Genomic DNA, 13,165 nt, shown 5'->3' on the forward strand with positions numbered 1-13,165 from the left:
CTCTTCAGCCTCTATTGCCGATGCGCAACATCGGTACACACTGTTGCAGATACCGTGCACAGTTCGTCAGCGCGACAGTGTTTTTTTGTTGTTTCGCGGCCACGAAAAATATCGCCCAACAATAACAGCAACATGGTGGAGCGATTGGTATCGCGCTCTTTTTCTCGTTACCATACTCTGTTGTCTCCTCGGTGGTGATGGTTTTTCATGAATGCGAATGCGTGCGGCAAAGGGTAAGGCAAGCGTCAATGATTTTTGAGTCCTTTTTTTACCTCCAGCCTGCCAGCCAGCCAGCCAGTCAACGCATCCGGTTTGGGATTGAAAAATTAAAATCGCAATTTCCCGACAGACAGATCTCTGCTGTCTGCTCTATCCGAAGACCAGCAGCAGAAAACCCAGCTAACCGGCCCGTTACTGTAGTAAGCGAAAACTTCCTACACCATTACACTGGCGGTGGTCTGTGTAATTTTCTTTTCGCGCTAAAAACCCGAGACGATCGATTTTTGTGTTTTGCCAGTTTTGTTCCTTGCAAAGCATATGCCTCACAGTTTGGTGACTTTATATGCCGACACACCGGATGGCAACTAACCTCTCTCGCTGTTGGTGATGGGCAGTGGGTAGGACACAAGTGCGATACTAAAACACGACATGACTATTCATAATGTGAAACGGAAAGGACCTGACATCCTTTAACAAAAACCCAGCCACGCAGCAGAGCGGATCAATCGATGCATTCGGTTGCATTCACGCCGTTTGCTGAATTCATCGTGCAACAGAGTGCAGGTACATCCGGCATGCTCGAACGAAGAGACACACATTACTCATGCATGCACACAAACACACACTGGTGTATCCATCATAACGCATCCGGGGCTTTTGCCGGCGACCGAAAAGCCGATGTTGGTCGGTGGAATTTAATTAACTTTATAAAAGATTAAAATTTCATTTAATTAATTATTTGCTTTACTCAACCACCGTCACCGCACAGCGCTGGTTGCGGCCGGCTCCCGGTTCGGTGCGTTTGGGCAGGGGTGTTTCCAAGAGGTAACACATTCCAAACCACCCTTTCTGCCCATCCCCATCACTTTCATTAGTAGATAAAACACCTTGCACTGCACCACCGAGACAGGTGTGCTGCTGCTGCTGCTGCTGCTGTGTCCCGGCCATCGGACGGTGTCAGAATGGAGTGTTTTATAAATAAACTTTACCGGAAATTCCAACCCAAAACAGCGTGGCAAAGGGAATGGCAATGGGGAAAGGGAATGCAAAATGCACATGTTCCGAGCGATGGAGAGGATGCTGTTGCTGCCCCGCAGCGTAAAAGCAGCGGTGTATCGCGGACCAAACCAAACATCGGAGGCGTTAAATCCATCATAACAATTATTAATATGCACGCGGCAAAGGACCGCATGCAAGGATGCGGCGAGCTGATGAGGTAGCTTAGCGGTAGCGATAATGACACACTCCTATAAGGGAGAAGCGGAGATGCTGTATGCGCTCTCTCCCTCTTACAAACAGCAGATAAAGTAGACGTAGCCAGCGGTGGAGGAGAGTTTAAAGCCGATTTTAACCATTTGCATCAGCTTTTGAGGCTTGAAATGAATCGAAGTTGATGTACGCTGTGACAGCTGGCGTTTTGTCAATGGTGCCCGGGAATATGCAAGGAATTATCCAACAACGCATTACTCATTGTTGCCTTGCTGCCTAACGTAATCAGTGTATATTTGACGAAGATTCAAATTAAGACAAGCTAATATCTTCGTAATGATAAGCTTCAACGCAATAAACATGGCTGATTGGGTCATTCACGCATTAGTTTGGCGTTCTGCAACAATATGATTTTGCATATTGAAATATGTTCCTAACCAAAACAGTCAGTTCTTCCCTACCACTTTTTTCATAACCCAAACAACAATGAAACGAAAATTAAATATTTTTCCAAAGTGAATTGTGCACCACAATTCCATTACATTGTAATGCAAATTGAATAGCTTCTTCTGTAATGTAACCACCAGCCAGTGAGCCAAGGACGAGAATAATGAATAATGCACCTCATGAATGATGTCCAATATTGGTATACCATTTTCAAATGGTTAAACGTCAACCAGCCTCACCACACTGCACGCTGCTCTGCATCCTTTATCTGCCTATGGAAGATTGAGATAATTTGTCATTCATATTTGTTAAGCACCCATCACCCCCAGCATCATACGTTTGCCTTCGGCTCCGTTATTCCTGCGGGCTGGCAAGCTGGTTGATGACAAGGCATACGATTTTATCACACATCCCCCAATCAGTTTTTGCTTTACCTTCCCCCAACCAAGCAAAATCTGCTACTCTTTTACTGACCATTTCGCTTCCCAAGTCTCCTGTCACTGCTACATAGCCTTTGGTTTTTGCTATGTGGTTGGCGTGGGTCGGTGTGTGTTTACGAGCGCACGCTTTTCCCGTAAACGTGCCCGTAACGGAAAATAGCCACCGTGTAGTTAAAGGCCCCCTTTTACCTCAGACATCCACCGCAAGACACAATTCTTCTTGCATTAAAAACAGCCGCCGTGTACCAGTAGTAGGACAAGGAGAGTGATATAATCACCTAAAGCCTGGCATCCTGTCCTTTCGGTTGTTTCACGCTGATGATGCCAGGGCTTCTCCTGCTACTACCGTTCACGAGCCGGGCGATACATAAAACCTTAAAATGACCCCGGGAGCCCATCAACACATTGGTACGGAAGAGCGACAAGAACCAGGCTCGGACCCAAGCTAGCACACGCTCTAACCGGATGACGGCACGTTCTATCTACCGTCATCACAAAAAGGTTGTGAGGCTGTGGCCAGTAACCGACCGACTAGAGGTGAATAAAACATCACACACACGCACGCACACCCGGTGGTTACGGTTTATAGGAGCACTTTGCATGGATTTTTCCAAATATTTTACTTCACTCTTGATAATTAACCGACCCGAATGGGAAATACACAAAAACCTGATTTCCCTAAAAGTCCTAGAACGAGAGTGCTACACGGCAAGGGTTTAGCTTGTTCGAACATGTATCACAAGATGGGAAATTGAAAAGATTTTGGGATTGCGGCCTCTCAGCCACATTAGTGCATTTTGTTGACGTCACGTATCGGGGCGGTTTGTGGAAGGAGGATGTGTTACTCAACGCTGGACAGCTCCAACAACGACATGATCATAACATGCGAGAGAGGTTTTAACATAAACCAAAGACGCCCAAATAGTGCATCCTATACGATCCGTACACGTAGAGGTAAAGTTACATGATGTTAAAACTTATATTGTTCATTACGAAGGCATTTGCAAGCTTGATGCCGCGAGATGGACGTTCCCTTTCATGTGCCTATGGACATGGTAATTTCCTTTAAAAGTGTACGTCGGCAGTAAACACGAACAAGCTCAACAAAATCTCGATGAGATGCTTTGATTAACAGCCGATGCTTCAAAGCTAAAATTTCGACCCAGAAATGATCGAGGTTTGTACAATGAGCTCTACAATTTTCGGCATAGCTCAGGGTTAGAGCCTTCATCATGATGGGGGTTCGACAACGCACCCTTATCCGTATCTACACCCAAAACGCATCAAGCTGCATTTTATTACATGCACAAAAATATCCCCACAATCGTTACGCACACGAAAAAAAGGCAATTACTTTAATGCAACCTCGGACAATATCTACAAAACAGACACCACACGAACGCTGGCCGTTGCCACTAACACCACCACCACGGCACACCACCCTTTTTCGGTTGGATGGTGGTGGTTTTGCCTTCCCGATGACCTACCCGGAGACATACCGTCAAGCCCTAGGCAGTGGAACGGCTTGCGTTCGGTTTAATTAATTTGATATCGGAAAAGCCTCCTGAAATTGGCTTCCCGTAACACCTGGGAACGATTCCACCGGTGGTGAACGTGTGTGCGTGTATGTCTGGCGGTAAACACTATTGGAAACAAACCGATCCGGACTGGCATAGTTCTTTGTCGTACACGAATCCACAGGAGGCCCATCATTCAACGAACGCGCACACACCGTTTCCCCACAGTGTCTACCGTCCTCTTATGGTTCTGGTAGTAATCGCCCGACAGGAAATGGCACGGATGGAAAGGGTGTCCAGTACAACCAAAACCATAGCGACTGTGTGGAATATCAAAAGTAGCTTTGGAATTTTGCTAATAAATAGTGCAATTTTTATCATTTTTAATTAAACGCAGTTGCAAATGCTTTGCTCCGAGACCAATCGTCAGTAACACTTCACAATTGAACTATTGCTCGTCCATACACGATACAATTTTTATCAAGTGGAATAGCATCACATTACGTTAAAATTGCAGCTATTTTGTGCACATAACAGCACAAAAACCACAAAATACATAAACAGACCCGAGCTGCAATCTTGCGTGGAATGTTTATAGTAGTTTGTTAAAAAAAGTGAGACAACCAGCGTTCGTCACAGAACGATTTCGTGTTTGGTACCGGAAAACCACGAAATTTCAATCGCAAATTCCATTTCAAATTGGAAACAATTCATGAGGATATTGTCGATTCCATTTCCTTATTTGGAAAACATTGAAATATGGGTTTTGTATGTAAATGTTCTATTACAACATCCAATCAGACTTGCACGGTTGCAAATATGATGTACATTTCATTTTACGACTTTTGATATTCATAAATAATACTTTAGAACAATTACACCATTCACCATGGCAGCACTGGCTCTGGAAAAAGGATTACGCGTAGGATTATAATGGGGACACATACCATCCGAGAGTTTTGTTTTTTCCTCTCTCGTGGAAAGAAAAATTGTTTAATACAATAAAATATCCAGCTTTTGGCAAATTGACCGCTTGGAAAATAACAACAAATGAAAGTGAAGTTTATGTATCAAATTAATCCATGCGTCATAGATGTTTTAGGGCATGAATTAATCTATCATTTCGTTGGATTTATTTGTTCAAATTTATGATCCATTAAGCACCAATCCATAAAACAAAGGCGCTCCAGAGATAAATCATCAGAACATTTAGTCCTGTTGAATTTAGTATTATAAGAGTAGCGAATCGTGCAGCATTACTAAGCCGCATGGAACACAACCCGAACAGAGGCTTATCCGTGGCTCTGAAAGCAGAGTACACACGTATATTTAAAATAACGAAAACAATGGATTATTGAAATATGCTTGAAATAGAATAGAGAAATTGAAATAAAATTAAATAGAATGCTAATCTCTTTAAATTTTCTAATCAAAATACCCTATAAATTCACTATTACGATGAGTTTTCAATTACATCTTATGATTTAAAAAATAATATATTATATTGACCCCCTATGACACTATGTTTACCACATAATTATCCTTACGTGTCAAGTACATATTATCAGTACGATTAGGGTTTAACATGCTTCATGCGTTCGCTTCTTCACAAAACCGCTAGCAGCTAGCATTTCCTTGCTCCCAAACCACATTATTCCATTATTGACAAACATCCATTACACAATCGATCTTTTGGCAGGAATTGGCTGGTTCTTGTAATTCCCAGCGGACCATCAACATACCATTCCTTCCGGGCCGTTACCATTTGCCCTCATTCCATCCCGACCAAAAGACCACTAGTATCACCACCATCACCACCACCGCCATAGCCAGATGTTGCCATTTAAATCCAGCCCGCTGTGTACAAATTGCCCTGATTGGGAAATAATTAATCAACTGATTAGCAATTCATAAGGACTCCGACGGTACAAATTATCTCGAGATAAATAAACAACCATTGAACGGTTCCACCACAGCACGGCTGCTCACACACCAGCCAGCAAACGGGAATCGACAGTAGCAGCGCACACGTGGACCCACCCTTTATTGCCAAGGATGGAGAGATTACTCGGGAGCGGCATTGTGGTTTGCCCGGTTATAAATTGATCGACCAATTGTATGTGTGCGCTCGTATCGCGCTGCAACTGCTGGTCCTGTCTTGGTTCAAGGGAAGCTGGTACTGCTGCTGCTGTACTGTTACTTCCCGGCGAACTACCGTCGAAACCGGAACTCGAGATCAACAGCAGCTCACAAACACAACAAGGGAGAGGGGCAGAGTTAACCTCCATTCTAAACCCAATCGTAATTAATTTACAACTTCATACTCCGAGAGCAGCCGAGTGTTGGTCGGAAATCCTTGCTAACGTACTGGAAAATAGCAATGAATGGCCATTTGATGCGGTGCCAGAAGTTTAACAAGGCATCGTAGAGCTTTCCATATGCAATCCATTGTGTTATCAAACCATTTTTGGCGTGCTGCAGGAGCATTCATCAATTCAGATTTACCGAAAGGAATCAAGTTTTTTTTAAAGAGGAACGATGAAAAAAATACCATGAGTAAAGCCTTGACATTAATCGAAAGCAAGACCTGAGGTTTGAGCTTTGGATGTGTATAAGTATAAGTTCACAAGCAGAAGATACGAGATATATTTGATTTCTAATGACTTAAGATACGACAAGAAGTAGTATATTCTGGAAAGATGGCATATGTTGTTTGGTTAGGTAATAAAAAAATCAACCGAACAACTTATATCCAACGATCAGATCGAGATAAAACTTGCAATGTTTTTAACAACAAGCCAGTCTTGTGAAATTGATATAAAATTATAAGTAACAACGCCAACAAAACAAACATCAATCCACTGGAGCACGAGCTGGACAAACATACAAGTGTAAATTGATAGACCTGATTACAGATAGACCTGTTGGCGGACAAAATGCACGGAGTGCTGGTTGGGGAAAAGAAGGAGAGTTGACGAAATGAAAAAACAGGACTGTGAAAGAAGCAACAGACAAAACTGGTTGCAATGCTGTACCTTAGCGGGATGAGCCGTGTTAGCGGTGGTGGTGATGATGGTGCGGGAATTGGTGCAATAGTGTCCACCGCGCGCGAGAACCTCCGGACCTCCGGTGGATCCGGTCGCATCGCTTGCAGTGATAGTGGTGGAGATAGCGGTAGTAGAAGTAGTGGGTGTAATGGGACTAAGATAGACAGAAAATAGTGGACCGGCACAGGTGCCAGCAGGGTAGGATGACGATGATGGTGGTGGTGGTGGTAGTAGTGTCGGAAGGGGCTCATCCACCAGCTCGCGACGGTATGGCAGCAGCGGGGCAACCAGCACCGGAAGCTCGGCAATGTCCGAGCTCCAGTAGCTCTCCTCGTCCTCTTCGATGCCGTCGACACACTGGACAATCTGCCCATTGGCATAGAGATAGACCGACGATGGTGGCGGCGGTGGCGGTGGTGGTGGTGCTGTCGGTGTAGCTGCCGTCATGCCATCCGGTAGAAAGACGGACATGGCGGAGGACGGCGACGCGTTCACCATCGGGTGCAGTGTGTCGAGTTTCATGCTTACCATGCTTAGTGTCTTGCTGCTGACGATGCTGCTCCCGCTGCTGTTGCTGAGACTGCTGTGGCTGCTGTCGAAGTACTGCTGAAGTTGCTGTTGAAACTGGTGCTGCTGCTGCTGCTGCTGCTGCTGGTGAAGGTGGTAGTGGTGGTAGAGTTGCAACTGTTGCTGCTGATGAGCGAGTTGCTGGAACGGTTGCTGAACTAGCAGCGGATGCGGATGATGCGCCGGCAGATGATGTGGATGCGGATGGTGGGGATGATGGGGATGGTGGCTCAACAGCTGCGGAGCCGGATACGCGTGATGGTACGGTGTGGACGTGGTGCTGGTGGCGGTACCGCCAGTCGTATAGTAGCCGATCTCACCGGACGACGTCGGGGAGGACGAGTGATTCAGCAGCTCCGTAGTACTACTGCTGCTGCAGCTGCTGCCACTGTTCGTGTTGACACCGGAGATGTCCGCGTACCGTCCAACGACGACGGGGTGTTGCTGATCCTGCGCGAGTATCGCGGGATAGCTCTGCGTGGTTAGCGCTGGTGCCGCCGGCGATAGGAAGATACCCTGCTGCTGCTGTGGCGGTACGGCCTGCCCTTGGTAGCAGTGTCCACAGTAGCACAACTGCTGACTGCAGCAAAGTCCGTTCGCGGACGCGCTCACTAGTTCGCCGGTACTGGCCCGACCAAGCTCTACGTGCAGGATCGTGGAGGAACCGGCCGCGTACAGTGCAGTGACGTTGGTTGCCGAGGGAGCACTGGCACTCACTGCTGGACTCGGTTGCTGCTGGTGCTGCTGCTGGTACAGTAGGGACGCGGTCGCGGGCACTGGTGCTGCTGGTGGTGCTGTTGCTAGCTGTGTGCTCTGGTTTGGAGCGTTGGAAGGATGAGGAGGATGATGTAGCGCAATGGATGGGAGTGTTAGTGGTTGCAGCGGTGGCTGCGGTTGTGGCGGTACGAGCGCGGTGGTGGCCGCTGCCGCTGCCGCTACTGCCGCCGCCGACGACGACGACGAGGGTTGTAAAAAGGGGGGACAAAAGATCGGACTCGGCCGGAAATACGTGGTGGAGACGTGAATTTTTCGCCTCTACCGCGGAACGGGATTCTCAACCGGGTGAACGGGAGAGAAACGCTCGTTCGTCTTTCGAGGGAGGTGGCGAGGTGGTTTTGGCACACACACACACACACACACACAGGGACAACGCACACTAACACACACGAGCGTTCTTCTTTGTATATATCTCTATTGCACAGAGGCCCTGCAGCAGTTTGTCTTGAGCTTGACTAATCGTGTCTGTTTTCTGCACACACACGCACACACGCACACACTTACACCAAACAACCCGTTGGTGAGCTAGATAAGCCTGTGTAATGATTCGCTACCTCGACACCCACTTGTATCGCTCCCACAACGCCGATTTGAAATTGGCCCTTAAAGCTATTAAACACACGTTTGGCTGATTATAATAATTGCACTCCAAAAATTGCCCTATATAATTGATCTGCAAATAGTTTGTTTTTTCCTTACGTACTATGTGGCCGCCTACAGTGCAGCTAGTTTTGGGGTGAGTTGGAGGAGTAAAGCTCCCTGCACTCAGTAGAAAGTGAAAAATGGTGTAGAAAGTACAGGCAAGGTATAAGATTGTCCAGAGATCCCAGAACAACAGTACGGTCCCAAATAGACCGTGATTGTCAGAAAGTGGCCGTATCACGCAGCGCGTTCAAGCACCCAACAAAGTACAAATCCTCAGTCCAAATGGAAGGAACTCTACTCCTCTGCAGAGGACCGGATATGCCCCTTTTGCAAGAAGAATGGATTGTGCACGGTTTTTTGAAGGATTGAACTCTCACACGCTAGCACGGCCAAGATTGTACAGCAGAGAACAGTTTCCTACAAAGATTGTCACCGTTTCGAGTACCGACATGTACGTCAAAAGTGCCCTTGATATATTTGATGATTGTCAAAACGCGCTTCTTTTGATTGTCGATCCCGAAAACACCGCGGTGGTTTGATTTCCACGGAATGTTTGTCTGGATTGTGTCTTACCCTAAAAATGAGTGTTACCTCACCTTATCACGCTAACTTGCCACACGGTTTCATTTAGCCTAAAATACAATTACAAGTGTTTTTTTTTTTGTTGTTTCTCTTGTTTGACTAATTATTTTCTAGAATTTCTGCTAGCACACACCTGCCCGTCACACCTGACGCGTATTTACGATGGGTGACGTCGTCCTACACGAATACACACACACACACACACCCCTTGCGCTTCGTTCTGCCCTTTCTAACTGATCAATTTCGTTCCTGCACACTCACACACACATACATGTACACGTCATACAAAACACGCTCTCGCACATACACACTCACACTAGCTTATATGCGCGCACACACACACACTCACCTTTCAAAAAGGTGTATCTGTTGGCTCTTTTTGGTTATTTAATTTTTGTTGCTGTTTGAAAATGCACCTCCAACTCCAAGGATGTAGATTTCACAAAAAATGCACTTAAAACGCGACAGCGCAGGAATCGAAATTCCTTCAAAAAAAAACCAAACAGCACTACACAGGCGAAAGAGGGCGTAAGAAACACACACACTTCAAACGCAGCGTTTGCCCGTAAACTGAACCCGTCTGCGCTGGATGCGGGATGTCTTCTGACGATCTTCAACTTCCGCGCAAGAGTTCAAACTCACCGTTGTGCGGTGGTGCGCCCGCCGTTCACCTTCGCTTCCCGCGGATGGATCTATAGCTGGTAGGCGCGCGTACCAAAATCGACGCGACCACTGATGATCACCACCTCCGGAATGTATTCGTGTGGTGTGTATGCAATACCACATACACACACACGCAGACTATCGAAAAAGCGATTCCAAGACGGGATTGAAGCACGCACAACAAACGCCCTCAAATAAAAAAAGAACTGGGAAGAGGGTTGTTGCTCGCCTGCTTTAAGAACGCCACCAAGAGAGACCGGGCGAAGGAGCTGTGTGCTCGAGAGCTGGTTTGGTATTGGTTGGTAATTATTTTTGATTATGTCTGGAACCGGTTTTGCTACGTTACGCTCGGCAACGGTCGACGATCTTCGATCGCAGCGAGTCGCAACCGCGCGTATTGTTGATGCCGCGTCAGCGTGCCTTTAAGCGTTCTTCTTCACACTCTCCACACAGGTTCTTGCGCGGAGAGATGTTGCTCTATCTTCGCTCCCTTTGCCGGCGAAGCAAATACCGAGACAGAAAGAGAGAGAGAGCACGAAGGAGGATGACCGTTGTCTGACTGAACGAAAAACACGCAACCTGAGCCAACCTTTTTCAAGCGGCCTGTCTTTCAACCTTTCGTGGTTTTCCCGCTGCTTTATCCGATCCCTCTCACTTTACACACTTCTTTGCCCGCGGTACCTTCGCACACACAACTGACCCTAGGTTTGCTCGCTTCCGCTTTTTTTATTTTCTTTAATTTTTATTTTGACTCTGACTATGCTTTCGACCCCTCACCAGCCCTGCAGATCACGCTTCTTCCGTCGCCGGGAGAGAAAATGGGCAGACGAGTCAGAACGCCAGAGAGACAGCAACACACACGCAACGAGCGCGCACTGGATCAGTTCTGGTTTAGTTGCTACGATCTCACCCTTCGCACGTTTCGCGTTTGCACCTTGCACACCCTTTCTGGTTTTTTTTGGTTTGTTGCTCTTTCTCTCACACACAGCCACACGCTATCACACATACACGCATGCATACACACTTCCTCAATACGTATACAAAAAAGTAACCATTCAGCAGCAGCTCATCACATTAAAAAGCTAAGAATCTCGGTACCACCACCACGCCAGTTCGTTCCGTTCTGTGTTTGAAGCTTTTGGCTGTTTTCTCAGCTTAGTTTCCCCCTCCTTGATCGCTTTTCCTTGATATGTTTCTTTACCCTCTTTTTCCTTCTTCTCCCTTTTGCTAGTTGCTTTGGTTAGCTGCTTCGAGACTCAGCGTGCTGCTGCTGCTGCTCATTAGAGAGTTCTATTCGATAGCCGTATTTTTTCAACTTCAAACCCGTTTCGTTCACGCGCTTCTATCCCTATTCAACCCCCTTTGGTTTCTCCTATCAACAACAACAGAGAAGATGAGAAAAAAATCACTATCGACACACACTCACACTATGAATGGTGTGTGTGTGCAAAGGGAAAGAATGCGAGAATGATTTGCAGTTGAAAATATCACCACGGCTCTTTTCTATCTTTTCTTTTACTTCTGCCTTTGCTTTGGGCTGTGTGCTGGTTCCCTGACGTATGTGTGTGTGTGTGTGTGTAAATTGCACACCGAACGCGCGCCCTGCTAGTCGCCAAAGTCCGAAAGAAACGAGCGATCAATCAGCGATCGCCGGAAAGAATCATTCGCTCAAACGCGGGTATGGGCAAAGATGATGTGTTCTTTTTGGTTTTCTTGCGCTACCAAAATTCTTTCCCGAGCTTAAAACGATCCTTTGCGACCCCTTTTGTGGTACACCACTAGATGCTGCTTTGGCAAAATGATTTATCGGGCGCAATCGGTAGTAGCGGCAGCGTTGCGGATTTTCAGGCTAAAATCTCATTCAACCTGTGACAGGGGAGAGAGGGCGGTCATACGAACTGTTTTTGCACAGGGAATTTGTATACCCTTTGCCCTTGTGCGTATTGCCAATGTGTAATTCACCCCACAACCACAACAGCCACTGCCGCGCGCGCGTGTACGTGGCGCGCGCGAGTTTTTGTATAATTTTTTTTGGTTTGTTTTGTTTGCTGGTTTGCTGGACCAAGGTGGGTGACGGGACCAAGGTAAGCGTGTCTGGGTGGCTTTGCTTGGGACTGGAGGATGAAGGATTGGGACAGTAGTGGAAAGCGTTGGGTAGGGGGAAGCGTAGTGGTGAAAATGGACACACCGCGCAAGGGCGTCGTCGTACACACGTTGATGGGTTTGTGCCGCTGCCCTACGACGCGTTCGGCGCGTTGACTCTTCCCCACGGAGCAGCGTTTTCCTGGCCCCTTCCCGTATGCTGAGTATGGTAGAGCCGTACCACTACCAACGCCGTGCACACACTGCGCCTCACACACACTCACACTCGTCAATCGCTCAACGCGGCGCAAACGGCGAGACTGTCCGGTGTCTTTTGCGGTAATTTGCTTTGCAGCACACACACACGCACGCACGCACGAGACAAACAAAAAAATGGTGCGTATTTGAGAGGGCACTTGTAACTTACGGAAAATGGGAAGCGACGTGTAAATCGAAACAACGGAAAACTCTCCCCGTACTGTAGAGTGCACGCTACACTCTCCTTCGACTTGGGCAGGCAGATGATTTGGCACACGAGGGAGGGAAAACAACAGACACACACACACAAAGATAAACGAGCGCGTGGTAGACACGGATGCACTTAGGGACGCGCACGACACTTTAGGCCCATGCACACACCTTCACACACGACGCACGGAAGAAAAACTGTACGCACTCAACCCACTTGAAAGAATGCTGGAAACGCGCACGCGGAACACCGAAGCGGAAGAAGAAGAAGAAGGAGAAGAGAGAAAGATAAAGATAGTTAGTCAGAGGGAAGTAGACCGAGGGAAGAGCTGAAGGAAACAAAAGTTGCTTCACACGATCGTGTATGATCGAAAAAAGACCAACTTTTGTCTTTGAAGAGAAACTAAACAAACAACAACACAAATACACAGCGGCCAGCAATCGTAGTTCTTGAACGATCGTTCATTGCTTTCAAAGTTTTTCCACCCACCCGCACACACAC

The 13,165-nt window shown here is 47.0% G+C and overlaps 1 protein-coding gene across 18 annotated transcripts in view; it reads right to left on the reverse strand.

The window, feature by feature from the left end:
* Positions 1-13,165, reverse strand: part of LOC120952998 (polypyrimidine tract-binding protein 1) — a 225,712-nt gene that overhangs the window by 112,675 nt on the left and 99,872 nt on the right. For 5 of the 18 annotated variants that reach the window (XR_007452027.1, XM_049606469.1, XM_049606470.1 and 2 more), the window contains exons 1-2: positions 10,093-12,588; positions 7,408-8,259 (exon numbers count right to left, since the gene is read on the reverse strand). The exons of 8 other annotated variants lie outside the window; for them this stretch is intronic. Coding sequence is in view for 7 of the 10 variants with exons in the window: in XM_049606469.1 (XP_049462426.1) it covers positions 7,408-8,259; positions 10,093-10,236 (996 nt within the window). In the remaining 3 variants the exon portion in view is untranslated. Of the gene's footprint in view, positions 1-6,867; positions 7,368-7,407; positions 8,469-10,092; positions 12,589-12,622; positions 12,892-13,165 lie in introns of those variants that run through there. 5 more of the 18 variants (XM_049606476.1, XM_049606475.1, XM_040372633.2 and 2 more) reach the window with 4 other exon arrangements.

Source organism: Anopheles coluzzii, chromosome 2, assembly GCF_943734685.1.
Source record: "Anopheles coluzzii chromosome 2, AcolN3, whole genome shotgun sequence".
NCBI classification, from domain to species: Eukaryota; Metazoa; Arthropoda; class Insecta; order Diptera; family Culicidae; genus Anopheles; species Anopheles coluzzii.